The sequence below is a fragment of the Varanus komodoensis genome, unplaced genomic scaffold (assembly GCF_004798865.1).
Source record: "Varanus komodoensis strain SLA01 unplaced genomic scaffold, ASM479886v1 scaffold14_3, whole genome shotgun sequence".
NCBI classification, from domain to species: Eukaryota; Metazoa; Chordata; class Lepidosauria; order Squamata; family Varanidae; genus Varanus; species Varanus komodoensis.
The window spans coordinates 320,360-342,469 of NW_025335439.1; the positions used below are offsets into that span (position 1 = coordinate 320,360).

At 42.9% G+C, this 22,110-nt stretch overlaps 1 protein-coding gene across 1 annotated transcript in view; it reads left to right on the forward strand.

Moving 5' to 3' along the window:
* Positions 1-22,110, forward strand: part of MYLK4 (myosin light chain kinase family member 4) — a 38,099-nt gene that overhangs the window by 10,950 nt on the left and 5,039 nt on the right. Inside the window, exons 2-11 of the mRNA XM_044424562.1 lie at positions 3,549-3,615; positions 4,860-5,286; positions 6,675-6,937; positions 8,859-8,964; positions 10,342-10,435; positions 12,007-12,116; positions 13,779-13,920; positions 19,307-19,377; positions 19,603-19,731; positions 20,985-21,137. Of these exons, the coding sequence (XP_044280497.1) occupies positions 3,549-3,615; positions 4,860-5,286; positions 6,675-6,937; positions 8,859-8,964; positions 10,342-10,435; positions 12,007-12,116; positions 13,779-13,920; positions 19,307-19,377; positions 19,603-19,731; positions 20,985-21,137 (1,562 nt within the window). The remainder of the gene's footprint in view (positions 1-3,548; positions 3,616-4,859; positions 5,287-6,674; positions 6,938-8,858; positions 8,965-10,341; positions 10,436-12,006; positions 12,117-13,778; positions 13,921-19,306; positions 19,378-19,602; positions 19,732-20,984; positions 21,138-22,110) is intronic.

A 22,110-nucleotide genomic window follows, 5' to 3' on the forward strand; every position in this document is an offset into this window, starting at 1 on the left:
CTGCCCTCAGGCCTCCAGGTGCTCATTTATATGCCAGGCCAGTGCAGAATGAGACCTCCCTCATCCACAATGAAATAGTTGAAATATTGGTCAGCCTGGCATGTATGACTGAGACCTGGGTCAGCGAGCAGGAGGAGTTAGTCTCTCCTAGTTGGGCCTACTGGGCTACTTAGTTCTGTATCAAGGGAGTCTTGAGGCTTGGGAAGCAGAGGTCACCACAGTCTAAGAATTCAGCCTCTTTCTCTCCTAGCACACTGTCCACCCAGGTCAGAGAGGAGTGTTTGCACCCTGGGCTTGGTCAGTGGGACAGATGGGGGATTCTGCTGGTGTACCACCCTCCCTGCAAGCCATCAGTGTCTCTACCTGAACTGGCAGTGGTGGAAGCAGATGTCATGCTGGTTCTGGGAGATTTTAACATTCATGCTGCAGGCATCCCATCTGGGGCAACTCAGAATTTCATGGCCTGGATGACAACCATCACTGCCTGATCTGTGCAGATTTAGACTGATGGTGGCTTTTCCTCTCCACAAGGGTGGGGAAGCCATTAAGCTGGTCCATCCATGGAGGCTAATGGAGCCACATGATTTTCAGGGGACTTGGGAAGGGGTGCCCACTGTTCTGTTGAGGCTGTGGTTGAGCTGTGGGGCACAGACAGGTGACATGATCACTCCTAAGTGTCCTCTCTGTTGTAGAGCTTGTGGAATGCCCTGGAGCTGAGAGTGATGAAAAACATAGGGAACAGCTTGAGTGTAGATGGAGGAAAGCTCCTACTGGATGCAACTGAGCCCGAGTATGTGCCTTCAATCAGCTATATTTAGAGGAAATGAGGACAGCCAAGAAACAACATCTCACTGCTTCTTTTGCCACCCAGAGGAGCTTTTTAGGGTTGTCAGGGACTTATAGAACCATCTGAGACCCACTGCAATTTATTTGCTAGACACTTCCAGGAAAAGAAGCAAAGAAACATAGAAACAGAGCGAGTCAGAAGGGGCCTCCCGGGCCATCTAATACCACCCTCCCTGCAAGCTATCCCTGGCTCCAACCGGCTCTGCTCACGACATGCCCACCATGTGCATGTCCAGCCTATCTTTGAACACCCTCACCGATGGGGCCTCAACAACCTCCCATGGAAACTCTTGTATCTGCCAGGACTTAGATTTCAGAATTAAAACAGTGGCATCTGTTGAGATACCCGGAGCAAAGGTTGGTCCAGTATTATTGGATGAGTTTCAATTGGTACAGATCAAGCATGTTGGCAAAGTGATTGGCCAGGTTCATGTAATCCCCTCTGCATTGGATCTTAGCCCCCTACTGACATATAAAAGCTATCCAGGAAGGGACAATTGGCTGGGCCAGGCAAGTGTTTAATGTCTCCTTGCAAGCAGGAGTAAGCCCATGCCTCCTGAAAGAGGCAGCAGTGAGACCACTTTTGAAGAATTCCTCCCTTGACTTGGAAGACATTAATAACTTGAGGCTGGTAGCAAAAGATCCTTTCCTGGCCAGGGTTCTGGAGAAGGGTTGCTAACCAGCTCCAGACACTCTTGGATGAGTCTGATTCTCTGGATCCATTTCAGGGGGGTTCAGGCCTGGTTTTGTTTGCAGAAATAGTTCTGGTTACCTATGTCAGGAGAGAGAAGGGGGTGTGTGGCCCTGTTGATTTTTGTGAAGCTCTTAGTGGCTTTTGGTATCACCAGGCATGGGATCCTTTTCTGGTGACTCTTGAGTTAGGAGTGGGGATACCGCGTTGCAGTAGTGCCACTCCCACGTGCGGGGCCATCTTCAGAGGGTGGAGCTTGAAGAACATTGTTCAACCCTATGAGTTCCTCAGTGGGATGTTCAGTCCCTATTCTATTTAATAGCTACATGAAACTGGAATCTTGGAGTGTGCTTCTGCTTCTGCTTTTCATCAGCAGCTGGCAAGACTGTGGATGTGCTAAACAAGTGACTGGTTGCAATAATGGACTGGATGAGGGCTAGCGCTCTGAAGCCCGAACCATACAAGACTGAGAAGTTGGTGGCTGGTTCTTCTGATCTGATGGCAGTTGTTCAGCCTGCTCTAGATGAGATCGTACTTCCCCTGAAGGAGAAGGTTCATAGCTTGGAAGGTCTCCTTGATTCATCTTTGTCACCTGAGGCTCAGGTGGTCTCAGTGGCTCATACTGCCTTCAAGCAGCTTTGGCTATCGGCGCAGCTTTGCCACTATCTGGAGAGTGATAGCTTGCTTTCAGTAATCTTTAAGCTAGAGTACTGCACTCTGTGTGGGGCTGCCCTTGCAGACTGTTCAGAAGCCATAGAGAAGCAAGGACATGGAGCCTAGAGATAAGAAACTGAACCAGAAAGTTGAGTTTGGCTAGAATGTCCCACATTGATTTGAAAGAACCTTCCAGGTCTTTGGTTTCGATCCACTAGTAGTGATTACTTGATGGGTAGAAACTTTTAACCAGCTGCAGTTGAAGCACCTACCTCCATCATGCCCAGTGCAACAACTGATTACCTGAAGTTTAAGATCACCCAAATCTTTATTTGGCTGCAATGTCTGTCTACCTTAAAAAAGAAGTAAGTAAGGGGGAGACATGATAGAGGTGCACAGCATTATCCATGGGGTGGAAAAAGTGAATAGGGAGACATTTTCTTCATTCACCGATAATGCTAGAGTGCAGGATCAATGAAGTGGCTTGGCTGTAGCCCCAGGATACATAAAAAGAAGTACTTCAAATGGTGCATAATTAAAGCATGAAATTCACTATGATGAGACATGATGTCCACCAACTCGGTGCCTCAGCAGGATGTTGTTGTAATTCTGTTGACTTTGCTGAAGCACATAGCTTGATTTTTTAGAACTGTTGGTCATCAGAAAAAGATAGAACAATGAAGCATATAATAGGCAGCTACCAAGGCACTGGGGACTTGAAATTTTGGACAGTCAGCTAGTAAAAAATACAGCACAAAATAACTATGTACAAAAGCACCATCAACATTTTTTGGCTGGGGGTTGCATCAAATTGATTTCTGCACGTGTGTGTGTGTGTGTGTGTGTGTGTGTGTGTGTGTGAGAGAGAGAGAGAGAGAGAGAGAGAGAGAGAGAGAGAGAGAGAGAGAGCTGTCCAAATCAGAAAGACAGCAATAGATTTTTACTGACTTCCCCACAGTAGACATTCCATTGGGAATTTCAGCCAAAAAAACTTTGTCTCAATGAGGCATATGATGGGAAATATAATAAATAGTGAGTAAGTTCTTTTACCACAGCTAAACCACAGATATATAGACAACAGTTCATCATTACATACCTTCCCATCAAATAAACAGATGGCATTGTTTGGAAGCAAAGGCCCAGGAAAGCTTTCTTTAAAGGATGATTGGTCAGTTCAACATGGGCATGCTGAAGCTCCAGGGAAATGGGAAATAATTGCAGATACTGTCAGAGGTTGGATTTTGATTGGGAGTCATGGAAAATCTGTGCTTACAGAAGGAAATGCAAAGTTTTGCCAAGGAAATATGTTACAAAACCTTGATTAGGGGGCTAACATGTTTGCTTATTTTTCCCATAGGAAAAGTCATATCTGACTGCAAAGGGAACAAAATCTATAAAAAAGAAGAAGCCACCTGATACCTCAGGTTAGTTTTTTCCCCCTCAAAATGAACGTCAAATGCCATTGTTTGTTCAGCCTTGTGCCCTAAGCCTATCAACCCAGGGTATTCTGGGAGGAAATGTCTCAGCTGTGGCTTCTTGCCCATGGAATCTATGCCAAGTCTGTATTTCTAGACCAGCTAGTTGAATACCATTTCATAGTCAGCCAACTCTTATGCTAGACTGCCTAAATGTATTCCTGCAACTAGTGTACTGTGTTACTTACCAAACAGACAATTAATTAAACGTTTGTGCCAGGAGATTACATATTACATCAAAATGATTATCTCTATCACTATAACTTGCGTTCTCTGAATCTGTGGAGGTTTGTTTAATTCACAGCAAAGAAAACTTGGGTAGGCATTGGCATCAGTGCAGTAATAAAATATAGAAGCAGCAGAGCAAAAAGAGCAGAAACTTTGGGTTTTGGGGGGGGCATTTAGTGCTTCATAGTTACTATGGAGAGCTAAAACGGTCATCATTAACTTGCAAACCAGTGAATTTAAACCATTTTGGTGTTCCATAAATACCATTTAAAAAAATCAGTATTGCACAATAGGGCAGAGGTGTGGCCCTTGGCTCAAAAATGTCCCAGAGTTGACGACTCCTTTTCTAGACCCTTCATGAACTAACTTTCCACGTAGCTACCATTCAACAGGAAGGCTGAAGAACCATCCCCCTTGGTCCCAGCTTCCTTTGCCAGTCTTACAGCAGTTGTAGATTGTTCTTGTTTCAGGTGGTACACAGCTGCTGTTGATCCAGACCTCCTTTCATGTCTGCTGAGCTGCATTTTCAGCTGTAGTCCCATACCCACTTGGGAATGGCACCCATCAAATGCAACAGGATTTTAGTTCTTTGGGCTGTGAATTAACCAAGATGTGATGTGTCATCACACTTAGCTTTTTACCACTTTGTGAGTGGCAGCCAGTGAAGTGAAGCAGAGGGAGCACAAGGCATTTGCAAGACTTGTCTTGTTTAAGCAAACAGTACTGGAAAATCACAGGACAAGGAGTGGAGGGACAGCAAGAAAGCATTCACTCTAACATGCGTAGATGGGCCCTTAACAGATGGAACACTTGTCTGGCCATGCAGTTTACCTTAGATGTTAGAAGTTTGTTTTATGGGCAAGTCCCTGGCTCTCAAGAAGCAGAAACAGGTCCAAGCAACTGTAATGCTGGCTGTGCAAGTTGTTCTTGCATTGAAATCACTGGTATTTTATGTTTGGCTCCAGAGGAATCTGATGAAAAGAGTGAATCATATTCTCACTCCGAAAAGGTCCATATACTCAACAAGGAGAATACTGAGAAGGCAAACACGTTTTTTGTTCAGAAAAGTTCTCCTAAAACTCATTCTCAAGAATCAAAAGAGAATGCAGAAGAAAGCCACAGCAAGGCTTGGAAAAACTCTCTTCAGAAGACAACAGCAAAAAGCCAGACTGAAGTGACAGCCAAGGAAACAAATAAAAAACAAAGTCCCCAAGATACAAAGGGTAATGCACTGGGACTTGTAAAGAAGCATGAGGGGTCTGAAGAAAGCCCAAAGGAAGTAGGAAAAGATGCAGAAGGAACAGACACGATCGGGGATAAAACGACATCCCAGAGTGAAGATTCCGCAGAAGATGTTGTTGGTCCATCAAAAAGCCAGGATCAAGATATCAAGTAGGTTTTTGAATATCATGTAATATTAGTACATGCGTATTCCTTCAATGTCATGCTGAGCTTATTGGACTGCAGTGGTTGTTATATATAATCAACAATAGACCCGGATGTGAGTTGTGTCCCATGCCCAAACATGAACCATATAAAGCTTTAAATGTGCATAAAAATGTTGTGCTAGTTAAAACCAAAGTAAGTGGTCATGTTGGTTTGCATGGAACAGACTAACATTTATATGAAAAATCCAGCTTGACTGAGTCTGTTATTTAAGAATCTGTGTTGCTGGGTGATTATTCTAGTATTTAAACAGTACCTTCATTGAGATGACTAATATTTGAATATTCTTTTTTGCCTATCCTGTGGCGTTAGCTTCTCCCTCTTAGAATGATATAGAATTTTGTTTTGGTCCAATATAGTCTCATGTTTGCTGAGCCTACTAAGCACAGTATATTTGAAGATACCAATAAAGTACTACATTTGTCTTCTAACCTCTCAGAAAAACCTAGTAGTGTAAAAACAAGCTGATTTGTCAACCTACAGTATACATTAGGATAGTATTTATATAGAACTAGTTAAAGCAAGAACCATGTCACAGCAAGTTTTCACTGCAGGGCAGAACCATACAGATATATCTTTTTAAAATGATGTTCAACCAATTAGATTTCCAAATTCCACAGATATTCTAAGAAAATTTTTGAATTATCTCTTAAGAGTCAGTTGCTACTGATAAATTATTGTACTGGCCTTGCCTTGATCTGCACAAGTAGACGCATGAAGTGGTAATGTATTCTGCCACTTCAGGCTGCAGGGATGGACAGCCTGGAGCCCATCAACAGCAAGTGATCCTTAAGGTATTATGTTATAGCTCTAGACTCACATTCAATTCCCTGTATTTCATTTTTCATAGATGCTGCCAAAATCATTTGAAATCATAATGACAAGGTGCTGATGTGCTGGAAACCAGGCAGCAAGTACAAAGCGGAAGCAAATGCATCAGTTGCTTCACCTCTCAAAAACACTCCTCAGTGAACAATGCACTGAGCTCCACCAGCTCCTCAGAGTATGTTGTGAAAGCTGGAATGGATTCCACAGTGTACTCTGGACAGGTAGAAAGAACATGTCACAGGAATGTGCAAGGCAGTGGTGAAGACACCAACTGCTTTCTGCTTTCAGAATGGATCTGGTCCTACAAGTGCTAAGTGCATTCTACTACACTGACCATTAAAAGGCATAAAGTCCATGTTCTGTTCACTAGTTAAACATGCTTTTCCTGATCATTGTCATAAAACATGAACCCTAAAAAGTAATGAGCATCTGATTTGTTTTGTTGCTTCTCACTCTCCCATTTGCTCCAAAGGTGGCATGAGAATAATCTACATTTTCTCCTGTAGGCATAAAGACAATGACAAAACCTCGTTCCCTCTGAAAGATGAGCAAACAAGCAGCAGCAAGCGTCGTGTGCATGATGAAGGTTTTGCCAAAGATGACAACAAAAAGAGCAGAGTGGATGCAGCAAATAAATACAAATCCAAAGAAGTTACTAAGCCAACTAAGGCAGAGCCTGCCTTATCAGAGAAAACGAAAGGATCTGGTTCCACAGCCAACAAGAGAAAAAATAGTCAAGAAGCATCAGCAGCAGACAGTGCTAAAACTGGTACAAAGTAACTGTAAAATACATATACAGGGCAATGGCTAAGCAAAAAGAATATACCTTTAATTAATTTCCTACAAGGGAATAGAGTGACACGCGCTTCAGAAATGTTATGCTGTTAATCCTCATCTGCAGAAAATCCTTTTGTTTCAGTTGAAATGAGACTGAAGTGTCTTTGCTGCTTGGCGTTTTTGTTTTTCCCTTTCCCCGCTTTTTAGTACCATAGGTTTGCAGTCTTTGCTTAACCTATACATGTTAAAAAGTGCATTTTTAAAAATGTAGTTTTGTTTGTTTGTTTTTAAGTAATGGTGCAATCCTGAGAAAAATGAATGTGCTTAAGATTGGATTTACAAACTCATGCTTTAATAGAAAGATCTCACCATAGAGTGAAAACTCATTGTAGCCTTTAGGTACCTGTTCTTACAAGGGGCAAAACAGTAGACTTTTTGCAGAAAGATTTCACATAATTGTCTTTCTGTGCCTAGAATGGTGTTTTGAATTATTCATCAGAAATATTTACACACCACCTTCATTATCAAATCATAGTGCAGTGCACTAATCACAGGGCACTGTCCACTTAAAACCACAAGATAAAACATGGGGATGAAAACAAATGAAGAAGAAAAAAATAAGCTGGGTAGGAAAACATATAGATGCAAAAACAACAACCAGAATAGGGCTTGTTGCTCTGCAATGTGGAGAGAATGGTGGGGCACTGCTACACAAAAGAGGCTCCCTGGTTGCTGCCAGATAGACCTGTGCGAGAGATGGGACAGCTCAGTCATAGATGGATCTGTAAGATGGATCCAAGATGCTTGGCAAACTCTGTTGTTAGGATTCATTTGGATCAATCTGAATAGACAATGTATTCTCATAACATGTTTTCATAAGTGAGCATCCACACAAATCCCTCCCAGTAATGATCTGATATAAAACCTTGCCTTCATCTGGCAACTCCATCTCTGAATTCTCAGGGAGGGTCCAGTTGCTAGGTTACCGTGATACAACTCTTTCACCAAAAAGTTGGCTCTGGGTAGCCATGACAACCACACAAGAAGACTTCATATCTCATCACTTCCTCCATGTATCTCCAGCTGCAGGTGTGTGACTATAATGGCAGCATGGCTGAAGCTCCAGGGGTCCTGCACTGCTCATGGCAAACACTGTTGTTCACTCAGAGATGTGGTGGCAGGATCCAGGGCAGTTCCTCCCAAGCATGGATAGAACAGAATCCAGTTCCAGAACAGTTCTGGTTGCTTCTGGGATGGGAGGGGACAACTGAATCAGAACTACCCAGGCATCAACCTGGAGCATGCATGAATTAGGAGTATGATTTCAGGTTTTGACATGAGGAGGAAGACAAGGACTATTCAGTCGTTTTGCCAGGAGCCACAGCAGGGCTCCAAAGCCTGCTCTTAGATGTATTCAAAATCAGATTTAACAGGATCAGTCACTGTGCTTATTTGTTTTAACTTCTAATGGAGTGCTTCAGAGGACAATAGAACATAAAATTTGAAATAAGCAGGCACCGCAATTGCCCTCCTGTGCTTTGTAAATGGCAACCCTGAGTGTGTGCAGCAGGGCTGGCCATGTTGAAGAAGCTCCCAGAGCTATACTGTATTGTATAGCTCTCAGAGCTATACAATACTCTGGAACCTTCTGGATTCTAAGATATTCCATTGCAGGATGGAGAATTCTGACCAGGTGGCCTTGTGTCCAACTTTAGGGAGCACAGTCTGTAAAGGTGTCACACATGTGCCAGGTGCTACAAAACCTCCTTGTGTCTAAGTGTGCATAGAATCAGTCCCTTAAAAGAGTGTATGCACTGCTTGTTTCTTGGAAATGATGCATAATGAGCATAATATGCAAATGACTTAGAGCTTCTCTGTGGCAGGTAACACACACTTCATCTTATCCTTTGCAGATGATGGTCCACCACCCCCGGCCCCCTTTGATCATCGGATTGTCTCAGCAAAAAGAACAGGGATCAGTAGCTCCTATCATGTCCACAAGAGTGAAGTTTTGGGAGGGTAAGTCCATCTGGAAATTGTTAGCACAATGAGGAATCTCATCAAATTATTGAAGGTTGTTTTTTTTTAAGTAAAGCAAAATAATACTGTTGTGCTTCTTAGGCAGTAGAATAACTAGGACTGGATGGTAAGAAAGGCCACTCCAAGTGTAACTTGGACAAGGTCACAAAGTTGGCATCAAAGGCCATGCAACATGTTGACTGAAATAGGATGCTCAAAATCGTGCTCCTTTTCATGTTTTTGCCTTTTCATGTCATATTTTCAAGGCAGCAGTAAAAAGCTATAGAGTGGCAACCTCAAGAGCTTAGTGAGGGCAGCAATCCCTTTTAAGGTCCACAACCATGCTTACTTCAACCCTCAGTGCTTTCAGATGGACACCTCCTAATGCTACCACTCAGAAAGACATTAATTGTGCAGCTCTTCCATCTTTCCATCCTTCAAGGATTTCTGTGGTGAGAAAAAGAGAGAGAAGCAGCAGTGGAAAAACATGGAGGGTTAGAAATGGAAGATGATGACATCTAGCCCCCCTGAAACATTCAGTGAATGAGGGGGTGTGATTCCACAATAAATACTGCATGTGGAAGCACCCCCAGGGTCTTCAAATCACTCAGTGCAATTTAGGAGCCAATCCAGGGGAACTTCCATAGTTTGCCTCCTCTAAACTTACACAGTATGCCTCCCTTTGGTATTTTTCAGCTTATTTTGGGCAAAGTTGTTATTTTGGGTAGGATGTTAAAGGTTTCTAGAGGCCCAGTAGCCAAACTAAGAGAGGAATTAAAAGCCTGATGTTCTTCCCTTGTGATTGAGATTACATGCATTAATTGGCAGGCCGAGCAGCAAGTTGAAGTATGGAGACTTCCCCTTTGAAATGGAAAATGAGAACTGATGTCCTTCCCAGTTCTAGAAGCCCCTTAGTGCAGCTAAGTCAGGTCAAAAGATGATATAAAAGACAATGGGTTTTGCTACCCTAAAAAGGGATCTCCGACAGAGAATGGTGCTGTTGTGAAGAGAACAGTCTAAGGACATCAGAAGAATCTTGGATCAGCCCAAAGGCCTTGTCTGCTAGTCCAGCATCTTGCTTCTTACAATGGCCCACTGGATGCCTCTGGGAAGCTCACAAGTAGGACATGATAATGACAGCATCATTACATTCTAGATAGCACAGCTGGTCCTGGAGACAGGATATAGCCCTCATAACTAGTAGCCCTGATAGCCTTATCTGCTTTGAATGGATCTAATCCTCTTTTCATAGGAATTCCAGAGCATGCTTGCCTGATCAGACCAAAATATTCTCCTAATGTCCAAAGGAATGATGTTTTCAAGCTGAATGGATCCTACATTCAGCAAGCGCTCTCTCTCTCCCTCTTTTTCCTTCAGTGGACGATTTGGCCAGGTGCATAAATGTGAAGAAAAATCAACAGGTCTCAAATTAGCAGCCAAAATTATTAAAGCCAGATCTGTCAAGGAAAAGGTAAGAGGAGCTGGGCTGTTTGCTGCAGAACTTGGCATATGAACAATAAAATCTGTCATATCTGGTTGTGTCTGGCTCTTCACAGGGGTGGCTGCTGGTTGTACCAGCTCCTCTCGGCCTTGGTTTATTACGCTTGAGCTTGCAGGTCTGCGAGGAGAGTTGTTTCCTTCCCACATTACCTGTCTGAATCCCAGTTCCACAGGGTCAGTACACTATAACTGGACTTCTTGCAAATCCACAGTCAACTGTACTAATTCTACTTTCTTTGCATTCATTTGTGGTAGGAAGATCCTTTTTCCTTATGTAATTAATTTTCTCAACTTATATTCTTCACCTAGAAACATTTTTGTGAGATTCCCTGTTGCTCTTAGGAAGCTGCCATACATGTAAGTCAGGCTATTTGGCCATCTCAACCAGCATACAGAGCAAACCAGTACATGTTTATGCAGAAGTGAATCTGACTGAGTTCAATGGGGCTTCATCCTATAGAATTGCCGACATCATCTAGTCTGATTGGCAGCTGTACTGCAGAGCCTTGGACAGAGGTCAACCTGATCTTCTGAATAGAAGATGCCCAGGATTGAACTTGGGACCTTCTGAATGCCAAGCAAATTATCTGTTACTGAGCACAGTCTGGAGTACTCTCCTTATCTCACAAAGCTTGGGAGGAATTTATCTGGCTACATACCTGAACACAGGATTTTCCCACCTTTCATACTGGTATAATAAACTTACCATGTCCATATACCAAAAACCTTCCACTGGTTTCTTTATCAGTTCAAAGCAATGAAGCTATTGGTGGGAGGGGTAGAAAAGATCAAAGTTAGTACTTCTGCACACAGCATATAGTTATAGCTCCAATTGCTGAGGAGCTGGGGCAGATAGAGGTCTTGTACCCATCCCACTTGGGGGATCCTGTGGGCAGCTGGCTTGCCACCATGGGCGTGCAGCTGGACTAGATGGACCTTGGGCTTTTCTTAGGTTCTCCTGCCACCACAGAATTGTGCATGATCTCACTTCCTTGTTGCAGGGAGATACATGCCCAACCTCATCATCTCACAAAGGTGCTTCAGTTGCCGCATGGTATGAATTGGATTTAAGCATTCTACAGTGAAAAAAACCTGTGTATAGAATATACAGGTGTGCATTTAGAAACTGCTGTACGATTTCTGGATACCAGAGCATGGTTCTAGATATGTAATATTTTGGTTATGTCTTCTTTTTTTCATCAGTAGCTTCCATTTCTTCATCAATGCACAATATCTCATTTTGTGTACCTTAGGCTAACAGACAATATTGTAGCAATTTTAATTCTCCATAAAATTAGCTCAGTGGGTGTTTTTGTTGAAGGCTTCCTAACGTTTGAACTTTCAGAGTTGTGACTCAAAGAATATGTGATTGAACTTGTCAAATTAAAGGGTGGGGACTCCCTTGAGTGCCATTTTGGGAAGAAAGTGGGATACAAAACAAATGAAACAAACTGAAAAGGGCAGCCCCGAGGTCAAGGGGTGCTCCTTCCTAGCACAACTCCTGCTGCAATTTTACACCTGCTGTCCTTGCATTCTTCACAGGATGAAGTAAAGAATGAGATAAACGTGATGAATCAGCTGAACCATGTGAACCTCATTCAGCTGTATGATGCCTTTGAATCAAAAAATGACATTGTCCTCGTCATGGAATAGTATGCACCCATTTCATATTTCCTCTGCTTCCTTTTCTTGGCTGTGTCTTCACCAGTAGATAAATAAATTCAATCACCACCTGGCTGCTGCACACCTCTCCCAAGATACAAGTTTTGGGAACATGGGTTTGCAGGCTGGAGGTGCACTTCTTTGGATTCCCTTGGTCTGCTGTTCTTTCCTGCTGGTAGGGTTTAGGATGGGTGTGGGGCTCCCTGAGCAGAGCATCGATCAACATAGGATTGCATCCTGAATCAGTTGCAGTGTTGTGAACAGGTCTTTCCCTTGCTCTTGCTCTCTCTAGCAGACTCAGATGAGACTGTAGAAGTACACTCTTTTTATTACATTATTTTATTACAGGTGGCAAGGCAATAAAAATCAAAGCAGCCTTTGCTTTATGTTTAGGGGGAAACATCTGCCCATGTAAAGAGTTGGATGCCAACTTGTTTCCCCTCCTTCCCTCCCTTTCAGAAAAGCTTCTGAGGCTGCTTTCAGGGTAGCTCCTGCTACCCGAGGGCTAGATGGAAGGACTGCTGGGCACTTTGCAGTTGGAATTCCTTCTTGGCCAGCTCTGCCCCCCTTCTGAAATGTCCCCCCCCCCTTTTTCTAGGCAGGCTGATTCTCACATTCTGTTGGAGAATCTTGCAGCTGACTCTGACTCTGCCCCTCCACCTCCTCCTCCAAACAGGAAGGATCTGCCTGAGCAGACTGTAAAGGGAGGGAGCTGGGCCCCTCTCTACATACTTTCAGCATCCTATCTATGGGTGAGCATTAGGACTATTTCTTTTTGCACCTTCAACATTAAAAGGCACTTTCAGAATCCGGAGTGTATGCTTCATTAGGAGACTCTGACACCGAAGGAGGAGGAGAAAGGGAGGAGAAGGAGGAGGAGCAGCTGCCACCAACTTCATTGCATGGTGCAGAGAAAGTGCAGAGGGGAACATTTTTCTCCCTCTCCTATAATACTCAAAGCCAGAGCCATCTCATGAAGCTGACTGGTGAGAGGTATAGGACAGATAAAAGCAAGTACTTCTTCACGCAGAATGGAATACGCTGCCACGGGAAGTGGTGATGGCCACCAGTCTGCATGGCTCTAAAATGGAACTGATGGCTTCTCCATGGCTGCTAGCCCTGCTGACGGCGTGTTGCCTTCTTTCCCAGAGTTATCATGCCTGCAAACACCAGTTGTGGAGGAGCTTGGACAGGCAGAGGTCTTGTACCCATCCTGTTTGAGGGAACCTGTGGCAGCTGATCTGCCCCCATGTAAACCAAGTGCTGGACTGAATGAACCCTTGGTCTGAGCCAACATGGCTTTTCTTATGTCCTTATCCTTGTATAACAGACCAAGATGCCAACTTGGTGCTCAGTCCATCTCCAGAGACTATTATTTTCCATTCACCCTGAACCATTGCTCCACTAAACCAGATCTTCATGCTTTTCCTACCCTACATAGCTTTATTTTTTAAACACACTAATATACCCTAAGCTGTGAAAACCTCGAATCTGTACATTATGCATGGATTTTTAAAAAATGCTGATATAATTCATATGGATTTGATTTTTTTCCCTCTGGTGGTATACATGTGTTTACATGGAATGCTCACCCTGGACTATGCACTCCTTTCGCAAAATGAATGTTGAATTAAGTCTCCTTCTTTCTTCAGTGTGGAGGGAGGAGAGCTGTTTGATCGAATAATTGATGAAAACAGCAACTTGACAGAAATGGATGCCATCTTGTTCACAAAGCAGATCTGTGAAGGGATACAATACATGCATCAGATGTACATTCTCCATTTAGACTTGAAGGTACTGTACATTGGTTATACCGGCCATGTGATTAATCCAGCAGTTAGGGAAAATGCAAAGGATCATAGAATAGTAGAGTGGGAAGGGGCCAGAGGGCCATGAGGTCCAGCCTCCTGCTCAGTGCAGGATGCCAAGTTAAAGATCCCTCTTAGCCGGCTGTCCAGTTGCATTGTAAATGCCTCTAGTGTGGGAGAGCCCACAAGCTTCCCATGTAATTGGTTCCATTCTCATACTCATCTAAGAGTCAGGAAATGTTTTCTGCTCTCTAGCTGGAATCTGGCTGCCTTTTATTCTATGTCCTGCACTCTGGGAGGATTGAGAAGAGATCCTGCTCTTCCTTTTTGTGACAGCCTTTCAAGTGTTTATAGTCCTATCATATCTCCTCTCACTCTTGTCTTCTCAAGGCTAAGCATGCCCAGTTCTTTTAATCTCTCCTCTTAGGGCCTTGTCTCCAGTCCCTGGATCATCCTTATTGCCTTCCCTTGAACCCTTTCCTGCTTGTGTGCATCTTTTGGAAACTGTGGTGCCTAGAACTGGACACAGTACTCCAGATGAAGTCTAACCAGTGCTGAATAAAGGGGAACTAGTACTTCATGGGATTTGGACGTGATGTTTCTATCAATGAGGCCTAAAAGAGCATTTGCCCTTTTAGCAGCTACATCACATTGTTGACAGATATTCAGCTTGCAATCTATAACAATTCCAAAATCTTCTCACTTGCGGTATTATTAAGCCATCTTGTAATGATGCATTTGGTTTCTTTTTCCTAGTTGCAGAACTTGGCATTGATCCCTACTGAATTTCATTCTGTTGTTTTCAGCCTGGTGCTCCAACCTATCAAGATCATCTTGAGCCTTCTTTCTGTCTTTCAGGGTATTAATTGCCCCACCCAGTTTTGTGCCATCTGCAAATTTGATAATCACCCCTGCACTTCCTCATGCAAATCATTAATACAGATGTTGAAGAGCACTGGGCCCAGGGCTGAGTCCTGCAGTGCCCCATTTGTTACTTCTCCCCAGCTTGAAAAGGTGCCATTCATAGGCACCCTTCCAGTCCTATTCTGTAGCCAAGTGTGGATCCACCTGATAGTTGTTCCATCTCGTCCACTTTCAGCTAGTTTGCTAATCAGGATATCATGGGTCACTTTGTCAAAAGTTTTGCTGAAGTCAAAATAGATTATTATGTAGTTCCCAGATTCTTCTTTTTTCCCTTTCTTGAAGACAGGGACAATATTAACTCATTTCCAGTCATTTTCTGTGGCCAAACACATCATTCCCAGTCCTTCTATGATGCAACTCATCCCTTGCCAGCAATCCATCTTCCAGGAAGTGTACCCATGGCCTTAGAATCCAAATCTCTCACTTTGGCACTTCCTTCATAGCCAGGCATTGACTTGGAGTATTTTTCTTTCCTTGTCTATTCCCTTCCAAGAACTGGAAGGATTGAAGAGAAAACTATCTGGGCCCCAAAGTTCCTGACTTTCCCCAAGCTTCAAAGTCTGACATGATTTCTTCAAAGCTCCTCTTGGCAGTGCCATTTGTTCCCACAATGTATAAGGAGGAAGGCATATGTGTCAGTGGGCTGTACGAGCCTTGGCAATCTTTCAATTATATCACTAATCAGTCCTCCAGGGAGACAACATACCTGATGCATCCACAAAACAGGGAGTCTTCCACAGCTAACACTCTTCTTTTTCATTCTTGCAAGCCCTTGTATCATTGCCAGTACTTGGTCAACCTTTAACTTCTTGTTCAGTGTTGCATGGGATGACTTACAGTTCTTCCATTGCAGGCTGCCCTCCAACCTTGAGTAACTGAAAGCAGTTTGATGTTTCACTGGGGCAGAGTGTCTCCTAGTTCTTCTGTACCAGTCACCCTTTTCCAGGGAGTTTCCTCCTTATTTTCCCTTACCTCAGGAGTCTCCTCTTCTGCCTCAGCTTGCTGTTGCACTTGGCAGTTGCAGTTCCACTGTTCTGTCTAAAAACTCTTCATCTTCTTCTTTTATTGCCTTGAGGACTCAGGATGTTGACCTCAGGCAAGAACACAAGGATAACACAGATGTTGCAGGTCACCACCACTGAGGAGTCTTCTCAGTCCATTCTTTCTGCTACCTTTTTTATTCTACCTTGTTGTGCCTGTTGTAACAACCAGTGCTTTATCCCATCTTCCCTGAAGGTTAACCACATAGTTCTGTCAGTAAATGGCAGTGTGTTACAAGGAAGAAAACGGGTGAGAGGTAGGGGTGTGTGTGTGTGTGTGTGTGTGTGTGTGTGTGTGTGTGTTGGGGTGGGGGGGACTAAGGGGGAAAAGAAAAAAAGAAAACAATGTTAGGGGCCTCTTCCCTGCCAAACTCTTGTTTGCTTTTTCAGATCTCTCACTCTCTAGGAGCTTGGCTGCTTGTATCTTAGAGTTGCTAGATCAGCTGAGGCAGCTTCCTCTGGTCTACTCAGCTAGGAGTCAGGGACCAGAATATATAAAATTCATATAAAATAGGCATATCCCCATACAAATATGGGGAACAGAATGTGTATCTTTGGAGAAACGGCATATGGAAATAAATGTGAATTTTCATTCCTTTGTAAACAGCATTTGCTTACTGATCTGGAAACTGGATAGAATGGATGCATGACTGAATGCATGTGAAACTCACATGGACTGGAAATAGATTCACTGATCTATTGCAGAGCTAAATTCTTCATGCTTTAACAGCAATAGTAAATGGATGTCCAAGCTATGACCAAGAAGACTGTTATGACTGACACTCAACTCTAGGGGCTAAATCAACCTTCCCTGACTTGAACCTTCCAGGCATTTTGCTCTTTCACCCCCATCAGCTCCAGCCAGCATGGGCAATGGTGCGGAAAGCTGGGAGCTGTAGTCCGACACATTTGAAAGGCTCCTTATCTAGAATCTTGAGGACCCAGTCAGGATGCAGAATCTTGTACAGGGTTAGGAGATGTTTAAGCTTTTGTGTCATGGTGCAGCCCTGCTCCAGGTCAGAACTTGTGCCTCCAGTTGATGGTGCCAAAAAATGATATTCGTTTCAATTGATTGATTTGGGGTAATGAAAATAGAAAATGCCAAGTTGTGGGGAGCAGCAGCCACCCCCATTGGGGCCACACTGAGTTGAAGACAAAGGTTAATGCCCTCCTCCCACTGTCCCAGACCCTGATCCAGGTTAATTCTCCTTGCCCTTCCTCTAGAGTAAAAAAGAAGTTGCACAGTCTGGTCCTCTTGCAGGCTGGTTTCTGGCAGCCGGGAAATGTCATTCACTGTCATTCAGGCCAGGCACATCTCTCTAGCTGTAAATGCAGGTCTTGTGGAGGAGAAGTGAGCAGGTGAAGGAGGAAGAGATATGGAGAATGAAGAGCAGCAACCAGCCATCCCAAGCAGCAAGTTGGGAGGCATCCACTTGTTCCCAAGCACCTTGCTGGGATTTGTATCCCACCAGATGTCCAGCCAAGTCAACCATTAACACCAGCGCTGCCCCAATTCTGCTCTAAGCCAAAAATGGAAGCTAGGGCTTCTGGCACATGTGTGTGTGTGTGTGCGTGCGCAGTGTGGCATTCCAGCCTAAGCCAAGCAGTGCATGTTGCCAGGTCTTCTCTCCCTCCTGTTGAGAAGTACACTGAGCAAACCCCAAGAATTTGAGCGCTTGAGGCAAGAATGAATGCATCTTACATGTTCTCAGTTCTGTAATTTCGGAGCTAGTGGGGACCACCTCACTTGCTTCCAGCTACGAGGAAAATCTGATTAATATTCTTGCCAAGCTTTTGTCTGCACAGATCACCAAGTCTGACGCTGAAATGGGCTTGAGATAGCTTATGTCACCTTTAACATTTATTTTTGTTTGATGAAATGCTCACTCTCGTTTAGCGGCATAACTTTGAATTGCTAATGAGGCCAACAGAAGACATAAGTCTCATTTATGACATGTGCTTGGAGTTAACACTGTTCAGTATGACAAATGTAGTTGGGCTAAAATCTTTAAAAACCATTAACCCAAGTTCAGTATCTTACCTGATCTGTGAATTGCAGCCAGGGTTAAGTCTTGAGTCTTCCCGTATTGTCAACATCAATGAGTTGTCCTTGTTTTTACAGGCTTTTTGAGAGGATGCCAGGGGAAGATGCATGAAGGCTCAAAACAGATCTCAGAGAGTTAGCCTTTATTTATTTATTTATTTATTTATTTATTTATCAAAACATTTTTATGCCGCCCCATTCGCCGAAGCCTCGGGGCGGCTCACATCAATAAATTAAAATAATTATAATATAAATTAAAACAAACAAATTCATTATCATCTCGCTAAGAGGCTATGCTATTTAAAATCTGAGCCTTTTATTAGTCCATACAGCAGAGTCCATAAAAACAGGTTTTGGGTAATTTGCCTTTTGACAAGCCAGATGCATTTAACCTATAAGCCTTCCCTCTTAGTTGATACCTGAGAGTATCTGCAGCTGACTTGGCATCAGTGCAGCCAATAATGCGGGTTATGTCCCCTGTTATGCTTGTGGAACAATTACAACTATCAGTATAACCACAATTAGCACTAGCAACATCTCATCTTATGAAATTGCAATGTGTTGTAATCACCTCGAGAATGGGTGAGAAATTAATTTGGACCCCATTCCTAATTTCTGACTTTTGAACCAAGACCCAAACCTTCAAAATTCATCATTTTCTCAATTTCAAAATGAAGTTCTCCAATTAAAAATGTACAAAATATGTGCAAAATGAAAGTAACAGTAACATGTATTACATTAGAAAGATTTCTTGCCAAAAAATAAGACTATACACATAATTGCATACACCATTGCATGTATTAGGAGAAATGTAAGACAAAAATGCATGTAAACTGTTTTTTAAATAATAATTTTCAGTGCTCAAGACAAACTGAACTTTGGGATGGAAAACTGAGCAACTGAAAGAAACAAATTTGTCCATTCCTGGGTTGTTGCAAAGAGCAGTTAGCTATGAAGTCTAAAGCTGGAAGATAAATTTCAAAGAATGGTATAAACGTTTTCTTAAATGCCCCAAGTCAGCTCATAATGGGCCGCAAATCACAACACTGACTTCCTGAGGGCCGGTCAGAGTGCCTGCATTCCACTTCTGAAAGCACAGCTAATGAGTTCTTTATCTTGACTTGCTGCATTATGTCAAACAAGAAATGCCACAGCGAGGGAAAAGCTGTCCTGGCAAAGCATTCCCAGCCTCAAATACCACATGATTACAGTGGGAGGTATCCACAGAGCCTAACCTGCTTCAAGATGCTGGCACTGAGTTGCATATTTTTATGCTCTGCTGTGTTTTGAATGCTGATTCCAGAGCAATTCATTGACCATTTCTCATAAATGAGTGTACTCTTTTTTCCCCCTCTTTCTGGCAGCCTGAGAATATCCTGTGTGTGAACCGAGAGGCAAATCAAATAAAAATTATCGACTTTGGGCTGGCAAGGAGGTATGTTGTTTTTATCCCGCTACTAGCACCTCTCTTTCCCGACACCCAATGTCCATTTGCAGTATTTGAGAAGAAGGCTTAGGTGGCGTTATCCTTTAACCTCAGAGTATTGGGAGGTGGTCAGCCTTGGAGCTAGGTACCCCTCCAGTTGACATATGGGATCAGTAAAGATACGTGTCTCTGCTGCCATGCCTTTTTTATATGTGTTCCATTGCTGTTTGTTAGATATAAACCAAGGGAGAAGCTTAAGGTCAACTTTGGCACTCCAGAATTCCTTGCTCCAGAAGTTGTGAACTATGACTTTGTCTCCTTTCCTACTGACATGTGGAGTGTCGGTGTCATTGCCTACATGTTGTAAGTAGGGCTAAGGCCCAACTATTCAATGCCTTTCTCTGATGTAAGTTTGATGAAGTTCCAAACTCAGTAAAAGGGCAAGACCATTAGCAGGCCAGCCCAAAGGTCATCAAATAACATGCAGGAATTAGAGTTTTCCAGAACTCTTATTCAAGATCAATGGTGAGCAAAACAAATTGAAGAGGGAGAAGAAAAAATCTGGCTGTTGTTGATGGTATGGGGGGTTGGATCCAGATTTGTGCTGTATCAACTGCACTGATGGCAGTGAACCTTTCCACCCACCACTCCTTTCACTTCCTCCAGCCCTTGAAAATACTACACAGGACACTGTTGAATGGGCTCAGCTGGGAACACCAAAAATCAGGTGGAGTGTTCTCCATGGAAGGTCCTCATAGAAGGTCCTCTCATGGAAAGTTCCTTTCTTTTGTGAAAGGCAGGTAGTCCATTCCAAAGTCTGTATTTAATCACAGTTAGGGATGAATGATGAACTCCACAAGGAGATGAGAACCTGATGGACTTCCAGTTTCTGGTTCACCAGCTCCTGAGCAGTGACAAGTTGCTCTTGTGCTAATCAAAGCAGTTTCTGGATTTCAGTCTCCAAGACAGGAAATTTTGACTAAGAACATTTTCATAAAATCAGCCAATTTGCCCAACCTGGTACCCCTAAAGCACATGGTACTCATGTGATATGAACAAAGGATATGCCAATTATGTTTTTGGGGGGTGCTAATTTGTTCAAATTGATTTTACAAAAATTGTGCAAGACTCACGTGCCTCTTTATGCAAAACATGCAAATAGCTTGATTTGTGTAAATGTCTATACTGTTCTAAAAAATGTGCCAACTTCATCTTGAAGATGGAAGTCCATGGGATGGGAGGAAGAACAACCTGGCCCTCTTCCAATCATGAGATCAGAAGCAGGCAGGAAATCTCTTGAGATCAAATAAGATAGATTTGCTAGCACCAGCATATTCATACTCTCAGGCTTAAGATGGAATGTGGAGGAGTATGCAGACATTCAAATTAGTATCTATTAAGTATTATGATGGTTTATAGTTTTGCAGTAAGAGCTGTCCCAAGGGAAGTTGAGATGAAAAAGGTGGGGGGGGGGGAGGATGTTTACCCATATAGATAAATCTAGATGTTAGCTAAACCTGCCTCCACCTTTAGGTTACTGCTCAAATTAACACTAAGATTTTGCTTAAAATTCAGAAGAGAATTACACCTTACCCTTTGTTCTCTTCCTTCCGTAGGCTTAGTGGATTATCTCCTTTTTTGGGTGATGACGATAATGAGACTCTGAACAACATCCTGGCTTGTAGGTGGAACTTTGAAGATGAAGAATTTGATAGAGTGTCTGAGGAAGCCAAAGACTTCATCACTAAGGTTCTCATCAAGGAAAAGGGGTAATCTTCAGTAACCTTTTGTCTTTAGTATATTGCCCAGACAGATGTTGCTGTACCTCAACACTGAATGTGTGTGTGTACATACATAGGTGCCAGATGATGGGGTGTTACTTTTATTGGTGGCATTTGATAAGCTCCACAGAACTATACAGCATTCTTTAAAATTTACCTCAAGTAAAACAAATCATGGAATAATATACACAGCCATAAGAATAAGGTTCCTTTAATCCAATAGGAGAGATCAGGCATGTGCTCATAGTTAGATACTGTTGTTTGTTTGTTTGCTTGCTTGCTTGCTTCATACAATCTACACTGCTGCAAGACTACCCCAGTCTTGGGGTAGATAACAATATTTTAATTATAAATCCCAATTACAGTGGCAGACTCAAATCCCACCTGATCCTTCCTTTTCCTGGGCTAACAAAGACCAACTTGCAGGAAAACATTATGTGGTACTTTCAGAAAATGCACAGAGTTTGGCAGATCTCTAAAGAAAGTGAATTCTGCACAGCAGTTATCACCATCGGGGCACATACGAAGACAATATTTGGTGGCAAATTGGTGTGGACACCTGTTCTGGATTAACAGCACATTCTAGATTAGTGCTTCTGCATAGTTTACAATCATAGAATAGTAGAGCTGGAAGGGGCTGAGAAGACCATCAGGTCCAAAACCAGCTCAGTGCAGGACTCCAAGTTAAACCATCCCAGCTTCTCTTCCATCAAATCAAAGTGCTTAATTTAAGCATGCTTTTGATAAAGCATGTTTAAGGTAATATAATTTTGACTTTGGTGGCAATCTTAATGGCCTTTCAATTGATCCTAATCATCATGATTGAACAAGGGGCTGTTGACTGGGTTAAATACCCAAGTTATTTCCCTCCATTGCCACTGATCTATTAAGCATGTTTCAACACCGATTACCCTCAGTGCTTAAAGCATTGCCTATATCTCACCTATTAATATTGTTCTAT